This window comes from Physcomitrium patens, chromosome 4, assembly GCF_059467195.1.
Source record: "Physcomitrium patens ecotype Gransden chromosome 4, ASM5946719v1, whole genome shotgun sequence".
NCBI classification, from domain to species: domain Eukaryota; kingdom Viridiplantae; phylum Streptophyta; class Bryopsida; order Funariales; family Funariaceae; genus Physcomitrium; species Physcomitrium patens.
Window position 1 is genome coordinate 7,149,681 of NC_143413.1, and position 12,384 is coordinate 7,162,064.

Sequence of the window (12,384 nt, forward strand, 5' to 3'; positions counted from 1 at the left end):
CATTATTCATTGGTTTAGGAGAATAAGAAGACTAATAGTGATAAACTATTTTATACTCCCAAAACAAACCAATGAACAACTCCAAGATTCAAACAATTCAACAAACAATCCCGATGAACCAAAATAGCCAAGGATTTACCGAAATATCTGTGTCTTATATAAAACATGAAGGATTTGTTATTACAATTGAAAGGATGGAGTTGAGAGGGCTGCAAGAGAAGGGCGGGGGCTGTAGTCACCATCACAGTGACTTGCGATTCTCCCGCCAACGTCTTACTCTTACCCATTTGAATTTAGGACTAGAACACCGGAGGTTCCACGCTGTCAACGACCCCCCAACGACAAACGGACGCTTACTGGCATGGCCACTGCAATATGAGGGACCTTCGACGAAGGTTGATAGTTCGTCCAACGAAGGTGGATTTGTTTTCGTCATGTCCCGCCAGTTGTGTTTTGGCGCCAATTGTAGGTTTTGCCTGAGGGGAATAATTCGTGGCTTGTATGTGTGGAACAGCAGTTTGTACGCTTCACTGTGAGTTGTTATGGAGCTGATTTTTGGCTTCTGAACGTTTTTCGCGTATCTGAGATTGATTCGGGGAAGGTGAAAATGTGTAGAGCCTTGGGTTGGATTCTTGAATTTGGTTGTGCAGTGCTATTCCGATTTGAAACCGCGGTGGATTTTGAACTCTGAATCGTGGTTTCTATGTAAGTAGAGACTTTAGTTCTGGAGAAGTGCCGTGCTGGCCATGGTTTGGAATCTGTGACTTGTGACATTCCGAGATGTTGCTGCTGAGGGAGGTCGGGGTGCGCAGGTGACGTTCACGTTAGAGGTTTGGTGCTGAAAAGAGACTGGCGTGCTGGTTCACCTCGTGACATTATAATGCCGAGCTCTCCATATCCGTCGTGTGTGCGTCGTAGAGAGGATGGGGAGAGGCCTGCGGAGACGCGGGCGCGGAAACGGGTAGCGAGGTTGGAGAAGAGTGTGAGTGGTGTGGAAGAGGTTGTTAAACATACTGTGGATCTGGATGGTATGAGAGGCACCAAAACTCCAGGGAAGGCGCGTCAAACTCCTCTGCGGAGCTCCTCGCGCATTGCCTCACTTGCCTCACGTCAGCCCGTGAAACAGGGCTTTTCAGGGTCGCCTAGAGCTCAGCGTTTTCGGAGGCGGGTTAAGGGTGCTACAAAAGTGACTACGGAAGAAAAATCGGTGAAGGTCAAGAAAGTAGATGTTAAAGAAGTGAAGGTCAAGAAAGGAGAGTTTAAGGAGGTGAAGGTTCAGAAGATAGAGGTGAAGGAGGTGAAGAAGGAGGTGAAGGTTAAGAAGACAGAGGTTAAGGAGGTGAAGAAGGTGAAGAAGGAGGTTGCCATTGTGAAAGCTTCTAAAATTCGCAATTGTAACGGGGAGGTTACGGCTGAAGGTGCCGATGATCTTAGCGAGGGTGCAGAGGAGATCATTACTTCCGGTTCGGATAAGTTGGGACAGCAAATTGCGGAGAGAGCTAGTTTAAATGATGCAATGCAAGTCAAAGCAACTATTCGAATTTTCAACTTCATGTACCTGGAAGCCATTCAGGTGCGGATGAGTCTGGTGGTGTCATTCTTCATACATGAGTTACTGTAGAGAAGGAAGGGTCCTACTTGTACCGTTTTGGTTTTCAAGTGCGCAAACCTCTGGTCTAGCTTAAACTGTTCTCTCCCCGGAAATGCTTGCAGGCCGAAGATAAGCGCGCTTTGGAAATTTTAAGTAAGATTGGGAAGGCTTGCACTGGCAAAAGACCTTCCAAACGCCCCGACTTGAAAGCGATTTCCAAGGTAATGCAGGAATCTGGCTCGCCTCTTCGAAATTTTGTGTCATCTCTAGGAAGCCTTTTACACTGATAAAGGAGGCTTGTCCTTCTTTCGAGTTTCCAGCCACTCTATTACAAGTCACAGTGCAGACCTTAGAGCTTAATGTTGTAGCTTTAGGATACGGTTTAAGATGTATTAATAATCATCACAACATACCATTCGTAAAGAAACTTAGGCTGAGCGTATGTGTTTCATGTACAGATGATCGAACTCAAGGCAACGCTCAATCCTGATAAACAAGTTGGCCCTATTCCAGGTTCAACTCTCATCCTGAGCTTAAATTCCGTTGCTTAGAAGGTTCTGAACCCCTGCGACCGTTTTGGTCCGTGATCTGTTGAATCTTTCATCATGCTTCACAAAATATCTCATTCATGTTCATTTCATCTATTTCTTCAGGTGTTAGTGTAGGCCAGCAGTTCCTGTCAAGAGCAGAGATGGTTGTAATAGGATTGCATTCTCATTGGCTCAATGGAATCGATTATATTGGAGCTGTTAAAGGCAGAGTAAGGCTGTTTTTCAGAGTTTGCACTTATGATTTCCAATTTATCTTAAATCATTTACTGATAACTGTAGCTGACAATGTAGTTATTGAACCTGTAGCTGACAATGCTGGAAAACGCACGCTGTTTGTTTTTGCTGTCTTGCAATGCTGATTGATGCTTGGAAATAACTGTATGTTTTCGCCGCCAGTTGTTTCCTTGTGTTGAAATTTTCGTTGTCAAAGTAGGAAGTTCCAATGAGCTGAACAGTACCTCGGAATTTGGGCATGGCTGTTCATCTGCAATCAATATATGGTTGGGACCTGGCTGTTTTGGTTAAAGTGGTTATTCAATGTTGATTGGGGTGAAGTGATCTGTTAACAACTTTTTTTGATTTCATGTTAGTACTTTCTACTAGTTAATAGATACGGGTCTTGTTCTTCTTCTTCTTAACCAAGATTAACCTTCTAAATAAACTATTTAAATATTTTTTCCCCTTTTAAAAATAAAATATTGTTTATAACCTATTCCTTTCATATTTAAGGAGGTTAGGAGGCGGTTACAGATGAATTGTAGCTTCTCACAATTAATTTAATATATTTTTTCTTATTTTAACTTTTTTGCGACGGCTCTAGATGACGGATGTGGAACTTCCAGTTGCTGTTTCCATTGTTATGTCTGGAGGCTATGAAGATGATGTGGACAATTCAGAGGACATGGTCTACACTGGGCAAGGAGGAAACGATCTTCTAAGCACTCGTCGCCAAATTAAGGACCAAAAGATGGAAAAGGGAAATCTGGCTTTGAAGGTACGTGGTAATTTGTCACCAGCGATTCCTTGCCTACTTCCAATGCGAGGCTGCAATGTGATGAACCGAAATGGAAACGCCTAAACGTGCCAATGTTAACTGTTCTGTCCGCTCACATAGCCCACACTCTTGAGTGCAACGTTTAACTTATTACTCAGACTTTTCACGGAATCGCAGCTTGGTTCAGAAATACGTTGTAGAATAGTTGTTAATAGTTTGTCTCTTTTTTTTCCACTGACCAGTGAAATCCATCTTCATTGTTGTACAGAATAGCATGAAATGTCGACTCCCTGTCCGTGTCATTCGTGGCCATGCTGACAAAAGGAGCTACACTGGCAAGATATACACGTATGATGGGTTGTACGAGGAAAGTCTTCTGTTGAACACTGGTGTCAAGATATTTTAACCACTCACATCATCGCTCAGTTTGGGTTGTCCTCTCATCAGCAAAATAAACCATTTAAGTGAACTTAGTAACTTTTATGGTATTTCTATTTATTAGACAGTTTCCTTTAGTTTTTTCTATCGTTAATTGTAATAGCATTGCAAACCATTGCTGATTTGTTTACAAATGACGTACAGGTTTACGGTCATTGGGCTGAGAAAGGAATTTCTGGGTTTACGGTATTTAAGTACCAGCTCCGGCGTTTGCCTGGGCAGCCTACGCTCACTAGCAAACAGGTGCACACGTGTATTGCTTGTGGAATTTCCTGAAAGTTACTATTTCCGGCGTGAGGTTGAAAAGTTTGTACGAATATTCATGGGTTTTATTTGTGTCTCATTCTGTTGTCAATCGGAAATTCTCATCAGTTACTGAAAAAGTAGTAGTGTTCCACGGAACCTATGTTTATCTGCTCCTCGGCTTTCAAATGCAGGTTCATTTTGCTAGGGGGAAAGCACCAGATACTGTTTCGGACCTGCGGGGGTATTAATTTTACAAACCTCCTATTCTAACATAATAGAATGAGCCTCTACAGCTGATTCTAGAGTCTACTCACTATCACTATTTGATTTCTTTAATTTTCATGGATATGCTGTGAATCAAAATCCTTGAGCGTCTGCAGATTGGTATGTAAGGACATCTCAAATGGAAATCCTTGAGCGTCTGCAGATTGGTATGTAAGGACATCTCAAATGGGCAGGAGCGAATTCCAGTGCCTGCTTCTAACACCATCGATGATCCTCCATTTCCGCCAAAAGGTTTGCCCGTGTCCATTTTATTTTATCTCATGTGAAACTTTATTACCGTGCTTGCGAATTTTTAAAAAGAACAAAAAGAACAAAAAGTAAAAAGTAAAAAAATGTTTCTAGTACTTTTTAATGAGGCTGACATCATCATCATGAGGTTGTAGCACTCACTCCAGAACTTGCCGATTCTATGAAATGTTTATTCCTGATGGACCGATACGGATATCTTTTGCTGACATTAGTTTTAAGATCTTGATGTGACATCTGACATGATTGTGTTGACCAGATTACACGTACATCACGAAGACTGTAGTACCTGACGATATCCCTATGCCTATCGCACCGAAAGGATGCAGTTGTAAAGGGAAATGTACCAATGAGAAGAAATGTGCTTGCGCTCGCAAGAACGGAACATCTTTTCCTTACGTTTTCAATCATGGCGAGAGGTACGCCCTGATGCATATGCACTGTCTCTGCTAGGTCGACGTTATATGATGAGGCTGGTTCAATACTGTTCAGTACCGTAGCTAGTCACGATCATGTCTTAGCACTCACGGCAAGCAATATCGAGTCTTCCGCTAGGGCGTTAGTATTTCAATAATTGCTCACGGGTGTTTACTGCTTGTCCCATCTGATATCGTAAATGTTTGTGATTCGTAGGCTGGTGAAACCTATGGACGTTGTTTACGAGTGTGGCCCAGGGTGTGGTTGTGGCCCTGAATGTTTGAACCGGACGTCTCAGAAAGGACTTCAATATAGGTTGGAGGTGTGTGTTTACGTGTTTTTTTGGTGTCATACTCTAAGCATTTATGATGTTATTTAGCTGTATTAAATCTTTGTTCACAGTCTTAAACTTATTCAGTGTGCCCCGGAAATAGTGGTAGCTCTGCAGGTGGACGTGTTGGTCCTGCTGATTGGAGCGTTCAATGATTTGTATTGTGCAGGTGTATAAAACTGTTTCAAAGGGATGGGCTTGCCGATCATGGGATTTTATTCCTGCGGGAGCTCCAATCTGCGAGTACTTCGGTACATTGAGGCGGAATGACGAGAACCTGGAAAGTATGTTGGATAACAGCTATATATTTGAGCTTGATCTGCTTCAAACTATGCAAGGCATGGAAGGGCGCCAGGTATTAAGTCCATACTCTGTAGACATTTGCTATGAATATTAATTTTGCATGCCAACTGACGAAGTTCTTGTTTTAGTCTCAGCAAGATTGAGCTTCGCTTTCATGTTAATAGTTTTCGCAATTAAAAACACGTCCAATCGAGCTATCATCTATGATAATGCTATTTGGAAGGATCGAAAAGGAAGGAATATTAACGTTTAGTTCATGGCACACGACCTGACTAGATTTTTTTGTAAGCTTGCGTGGTCGTCATGCACCTGATACCATACAGTAATACCATGCCTCTTCACCAGTGTTTCTCATTCATAACCTCCATCCATTTCTGTTGTACAGAAGAGATTTGGTGATGTAATGCCAGAACTTAGTGACGAAGACGACTTGTTGCAAGATGCGCCCGCTTACGTTCTTGACGCTGGAAAGAATGGAAACGTGTCGAGATTTCTCAATCACAGTTGTGAACCGAATGTGTTCATCCAATGTGTGCTGAGTCATCACAATGATGTTACGATGCCCCGAATTGTGATGTTCGCGGCTGATAACATACATCCATTAGAGGTGCGTGAATTTTGTCTTTACTGGGTTGAAGTACTTTTGAAATTCAGTTGCAAACCAATATGTTGATACTTCCTTCGATTGCATTACATTTTTTGTAAGCTTATTTTCCATGGGATCACCAGGAGTTGTGCTATGATTATGGTTACGCCAAGGACAGCGTAGTGCGAGATGGCGAAGTAGTGGAAATGCCTTGTCATTGCGGAGCTCCATCATGCCGCAAGCGGATGTACTAGGTACAGTCCATACATAGTCTTTAGGGTTTAGGGTTTATTGGAATGTTTATTTGGAATTTTTAAAATTAGGTCCAACTGTGGCGTAGTCTGATGTAGTCATTGTATATTTAAGTACTACACCCATACGCATGCAATTGTGCAATTAGCGCCGTTTTAGTCAGGATTTTACCGCAACCCCTTCTGGTGAATGTTCCAGAAGAGAATTGTCTAGGTGAAGAATCGGTTCGAAGAACCGAAAATGTTATGCCCTTGATTTTTGGCGGAGTTGCACTTGGCCCTTAACTTATTTTACATTATTCTTGCGATCTCTAAATTTAGAACTTGAACTGAATTTGACGTTCATCTTTTTTGAATCTATGAATCGTGTACAGTTGTAACGGAACTTGTTAACCGCCAAATTTAGAAGTTGAACTGAATTGACGTTATCAGTTGAGGTGTACCCAAATTCAACTCAAGTTTCTATTAATTTTTCTCTCACACTCCTATTTAGAGAATAGACGTCCTCACGAAATGTTCAGATATGATCGGTGAACATATTCCATTACAACTGTACACGAAGATTCATACCCTAAAATGAGAAGACGACAATCCTTGATGGTACGGAAGATAATTATCAAGAACATTCCATTATCCATCTCTAATCACACGTTCCATTCTGCACCAGTAATCGATATGATGAACTGGATGTTGACGCTTCATTACTCACCATATTGCTATTACATTGGCAATCTCACCGTTGAATCAATGAGGGTTGTAAAATGTACCACTGATAATTGAACATACTCCAATCCAACTCGTTTGAAAGCTTGTAAAGCTAATCCACAGTTCATTTATTCCCTCGCATCAACAATTTGGACGTTTGGCTGACTTTACAAATACTTTTACATATATTTGGCGAAGTTAGCGTTGGCTAAGGATATCACCACAACTTCTCTTGAAAGCTAGACACTCCTCAGCCACAAAGTCGCTGCACAGAGAACAAAAAGTTATGGAAAACCCTAAATAAGCCTTCGGTCAAAGAAAAGCAAAATGAAGAAACAATGGCAAGACACTCAATCCTGACTATCAAGGAACCTTACAAAATTCGCTGCGCCATTTCAGAAGCCTCCCAGCGTGGACTCCAAGGGTAATCCTGATATAGGCGTGATACAAGAGGCTTACCTCGTGCATCGAAATGCTGCATACTCAAAGAAGTGCCTCAAACATTTAACATCTCAGAAAGGAAAAAAACGAGTTGTCAATCATCTGCGAGCATAAATCGAATAAACTAAACCAAACAAAAATCGATAATAATGAAAAAGAGTTCTTTCTGACTTAGGCTTGTATATTGTATAAGTAATTATAAGACTTCCAGACACGATATGTACCTGAGAACTTTGAAAAGTAAACGATGGCTGTATCTTTGGAAATTGGATTGGCAGCACAAAATGTACCTGCGCAAGAACTCACAGCCAGGCATCATTTTCAAATCTGCTTGAACTGAATCAAACCTTTTACTGTTACACACACACAAGAAACTAGTAAGATAAGAATCTTAAGTGCTCTACTCAATCAGCAAACGAAGAGCCTTGAAATCTCAGGACCCTAGAACTAGTTCAATATGTGCTCACCAAAAAAGTAAAAACTCCAAAGGAGGTCAGAATAGAGGCCTTTCGGTAGTATAGCTGTGAAAAACAACCACATGGACATGTAAATATCAAACTGATAAAAACAACTCAGAAAAAATGCTATCTGGTTAGGTTACCCTGTAAATGATTAATCTAAGACATACTATTGAGCTGAAAATGGAAACCCACCGTGTCAACTTCAAGAGGATGACCAAAGAACGGGAACAATGCCTCCACGAAATTCCTTCGCAATCGAACAGATGCACGCGCTTCTCGTACCTATCAAAGGTATTTTTATTGAAATCTCATCATCGGCTTACAATCATAGCTGTTTCTACACTGAAAATACAAAAGGACAAAAACAGGATTTGCGTGGAAATCAAATGCGGACCTGTTGCTGTAGAGTAAGCTCCAGTGTTGGCTTATACTCCACTAAACACCTGTTGAATGGCATACCCCCAAGTATTTATCAGATCGTGATTTTTATAATTAACATTTAAAATTGAATACCAGATGAATGCCATAGCACCCGACTACGCACTTAAGGTGATCAATCAAAATACTTCACCAAATTGTCGTAAAAAGTAGGTACATGACTCACATGTGCTCGGGCCATACAGGAAGTTTGACATCATCAACGTCGAATACGTCTCTCATTCCTTCAGGTGCCACCAGCTTCAGCTGCGGGGCACCTCCTCCTGATTGTCCCCCACGCACTGGAAACTTTACCTGCAATCCACGAAACGAAGCAACTGTCAAGGTTTGAGAGAATACGCCTAAAACGACGCTGGTTAGAATTCCACATCCCTACCTAATGGGCACTAGAGTTTTGGGAGACTGAATCTTAGCATAGATAAATTGAGTTGTAACTTGAGCCGTAAAGAAATTCAATATGCAGTGGGCAGTTTGAAGTGGCAGTTCTTCAATATGAAGATACAAAAGAAGAACCAAAACAAACACCTGATGAAAACTATTCGCAGGAGGTAGCGATGTAACGATCAAATAAGCTTAAATAGAATGGATAGAAACCGTACTTGCAGAGAGATATCACTACAGGTAATGGATGAAGACTGGGAATTTGTAGCAGAGTGAGGATTCTCCATCTCCAGCACTAGTGGAAATGCGAAGTTCACCTCTTCCATCTGTTCAAAGGGTCAGCTACCCTTTCAATAACTGAATGTGTATTACAAGTTGTGCCAATCATTGAATCAAATTGGAGGGAAAGACAACTCAAAAAGAACTGGCATGCCTGGACGTCTATCAATCCTAATTGGTACACATGGCTAGCACAATGAATATTCACAACGTTCTGCTCCTAATGATTGCAATCTGAGAGTAGGATGGACTTCAATCTATCTAGAGACAATTCGGCTTCATAGTGACATCAATGATATGAAAATTGTAGAACTGACCCCTTCGGATATAGTCGTTACGCACATCTCCAACCCCTACAAAGTATAACAACCCAAAATGTTATTAAACTACGCTGGACCCATAAACGATTACACAACAGATCCAGAAATCAACCCAAGTTTCCACCCCATACATACGGTCTGATAGCATAAGATGCACCTGAAACCAGTGTAGCCCAAGACCCTTCAGAAATATTAGTGAACATTCGTCCAGTACGACAAAGTTTAACACACCTGAATTGCAGCCATAGTGCTCATTTCAAATCGGACGCGCTCATCGCTAACTTCTTCTACTTTCTTCCGCTGATATTGCAGATACAATCCCCTGCAATAAATCCACAAGCAGAACCTTAAGCTCGAACTTCAAGCAACTCAGTGAAACAATTACGAGGAAATCAGTCGCAGAGTCGCAGCGATGCTATGATGACAAACTGCTGACAGAATACGCAGGTCTGTTATAACATCATCTTTAAAAGCGCTCAAAAATTAGTAATCAACATCAAGGCAACCTATTGATATTGAAGACATCTTCGATAATTTGAACTGCAAATTGGTAGAAAACAGGCAACGAACATTTGAGCAACTTTGACTTAATGAAGCCCACATAAAGCGAAATACAAATAGGTATCACCATTTGTATAAAAGATTCACCAATAAAAGATTCACCAACCTAATGAGAAGAATGAGTTTCAAGAGTCTAGTAGGATCAGCAACTGTCCAGTCTCGCAAGTAATAACATGGTGAAAGTTCCGAATCATCCATGAGTGGCTGGAAAGTTTCGTCATCAGCGCCAAATATGATGTCGGGTGCCACCCGAGTGTCATTCCCGTTGTATACAACATCCCCTAGCATCAGAAGCCTACAGATCAATATAATACTCAGACAATGAATCCATTGCATTTCCTGATGTATACTGATACTGCATGGTTGCTTCCCAGCTCGAACAAGGCAGAAACAGAAATGGAGAAAGTCATAGGATACTAAGGATTTTTGGACACTTAAAAAAACCAGAACAGAACCAGGTGCCCTAGTGTGAGCAATCCTGCATCGCGTTACACAATTGTAGAGGATAGAGAGAACATACATTTTACGTACGAAAGGCAGCAGGGTACAAAGAGAGAGAAGCGGTCCAAAATGTGACCATTGCGAGCACCTGATCGTAAGTTTTCTACCTGTACATGGTTCCAGTACTGGAGATTAAACAAAGACTGCAGATCGCGCGAAATAGACAATACATATTTCAGCACGGTTGAAGATTTTTCGAAATTTTAAATTCAACACTGAATACGCTCGTCCCTTACAATACCACCCGGATATCCTTGAATTGGTAGCCAATACACACTTCGATATACTACTCTGTACGTAAATTTCGTAAACCGACTGTCAAAGCCCCGAATCTACAACCTAAACCACTAGTAGGTGAGCCAGGGCTTGACGACAACTGAGTCCAATCATGACGTGAATAAGCAGATATTGAAATTATGATTACTTCCTAAAATATGCTCAAAGACCAGCACATCCCCAATCGAGCTTCAAAGCCGACTACAGCCTCAAGCATTACAAACATCTAAATGAAAACCAATATATCAAAGGCATAAACGAAGTTTGAAAAAAAAAAAAAAAAAAAAAAAAAAACCTAATTAACCATCCGCCCTCCTCCATCCTCCCTATTCCCACCTCCGAGGTTTGAAGAAAAACGCAATTACTGACAAATTGATCACCTCCAGAGTAACAAAGTGACTTGGCCACCACAAAAATTGAACATACCAGAACGCGATGTCATCCTCTTCAGCACCTGCTACGCTCACGATTTCTAATAGAAGCGTGGAACCAAAAACACAGAAGAGAGAGAATTGGTCACGTCCACACCTTGAGAGGGACAGGAGAGTGCATGCGCAGATACTGCAGCTGGGCATTTAACCAGGATGGCACCATGGCTGTCCCAGAGGTCGACGGTGAAGACAGAGGCCGTGGCTGCTCCACCATCGCCATAGCTGCAAAATTGTGACGAAGATTTCGATCAGGAAAGAGACCCGAAAAACAGACTCCGAGACACGACGTCAAGCCCCACAGTTCTCTGCTCCCAGTCTGGTTCTGACGTCTGTGTGAATGCACACATTTTGATTCTTGTGATTGGATTGACACCCTTTTGAGGACCGTCCTAGTATCCCTGGGTTGTTCCCACCTCTGCCGCGAATGGATGAGAATGGAAATAGGAATCTGTTCATTCAAGTCCGAAGGCCACGAATTAATAAATGAGATGAATACTTGCACATGCAAGGGAAGTCTAAAAGTTGGCACTCTATTTAGTAATGTAAGTAAATGTAACTTTGTGGTACATTTTAATGGAAGCATTCTTTTCAGATCAACTTCATATTTCAATATACATTGCTATTCAAGATCAAAATACACAGATTAAATAAATCAAATGAAAATTTCAAATAACATATTTATTGAAATAAATAAATTTAAAATGTTTAAGTCTTAAACTTTATATTCTTAGTTTGAATTTTTGAATCATACAATAAATTGGAAGAATTCATTAATGCAAAGAAAATTTAGTACGAAATTATTTTATAATTTTTATTTCAAATTAAAATATAAAATATTTATAAATTTTTTTTTGTAATAATTATTTTTTATAAACTATAATAATATCTCAATGTAAAATATTTTAAAAATAAAACAATTGAAAGTGAATACAAGAATAGATAATAAATCAAATGCACTAATTAAAAATACTAGGTATAGAATGTTAATAGAAATAATTATGATTATAATAAGATAAATATATTATAAAATATAAAATATATGATTTAAAATTATAAGAAATAAATATATGTATATATAATATGCTTATTAAAAATAATTAAAAAATAAAATCTAACAAATTATACATATGAGAATAATGTAAGATACAAGAATGACAAAAACCTTATTTTTATAAGAATAATTTCTTAGAAACCAATCTATATTACAAACTTATTTTTTCATATATTTGTTTTATAATCTAATTTAATCTAAATTCATAATATATATGTTTTTTATTTATTATTTCAATTTAGTTTTTGTCCTAGTATGATATTTATGTTATTTAACTTTTTATGAATCAATACAAGGAAC

General features: G+C 40.0%; 2 protein-coding genes across 5 annotated transcripts; one reads left to right on the top strand and one right to left on the bottom strand.

Moving 5' to 3' along the window:
- Nucleotides 1-527: 527 nt before the first annotated feature.
- LOC112281546 (histone-lysine N-methyltransferase, H3 lysine-9 specific SUVH4) lies at nt 528-6,555 on the top strand. The gene is made up of 14 exons (XM_073533248.2): nt 528-1,573; nt 1,714-1,812; nt 2,050-2,104; nt 2,245-2,351; nt 2,963-3,136; nt 3,405-3,527; nt 3,719-3,817; nt 4,012-4,061; nt 4,248-4,336; nt 4,611-4,770; nt 4,985-5,090; nt 5,269-5,454; nt 5,788-6,009; nt 6,132-6,555. The coding sequence occupies exons 1-14, from the start codon at nt 881-883 to the stop codon at nt 6,240-6,242; spliced, it is 2,274 nt and encodes a 757-aa protein (XP_073389349.1). The 5' UTR covers nt 528-880; the 3' UTR covers nt 6,243-6,555.
- A 358-nt stretch (nt 6,556-6,913) lies between these two features.
- On the bottom strand, nt 6,914-11,379 carry LOC112281548 (uncharacterized). Of its 4 annotated transcripts, none has more exons than XM_024518199.3 (13): nt 11,131-11,379; nt 10,346-10,433; nt 9,932-10,106; nt 9,496-9,586; nt 9,262-9,297; nt 8,884-8,991; nt 8,451-8,578; nt 8,241-8,289; nt 8,039-8,128; nt 7,853-7,906; nt 7,610-7,675; nt 7,322-7,419; nt 6,914-7,209 (listed from the first exon to the last, which is right to left on the bottom strand). In XM_024518199.3, exons 1-13 carry the CDS (start codon nt 11,251-11,253, stop codon nt 7,143-7,145), a joined length of 1,173 nt encoding a protein of 390 aa, XP_024373967.1. In that variant the 5' UTR covers nt 11,254-11,379; the 3' UTR covers nt 6,914-7,142. The 4 variants fall into 4 exon arrangements, with proteins under 4 accessions (XP_024373967.1, XP_024373969.1, XP_024373970.1 ...); XM_024518201.3 differs by having other exon boundaries at nt 7,317-7,419; XM_024518202.3 differs by having other exon boundaries at nt 9,932-10,120; nt 11,029-11,286.
- Between the last annotated feature and the right edge of the window lie 1,005 nt (nt 11,380-12,384).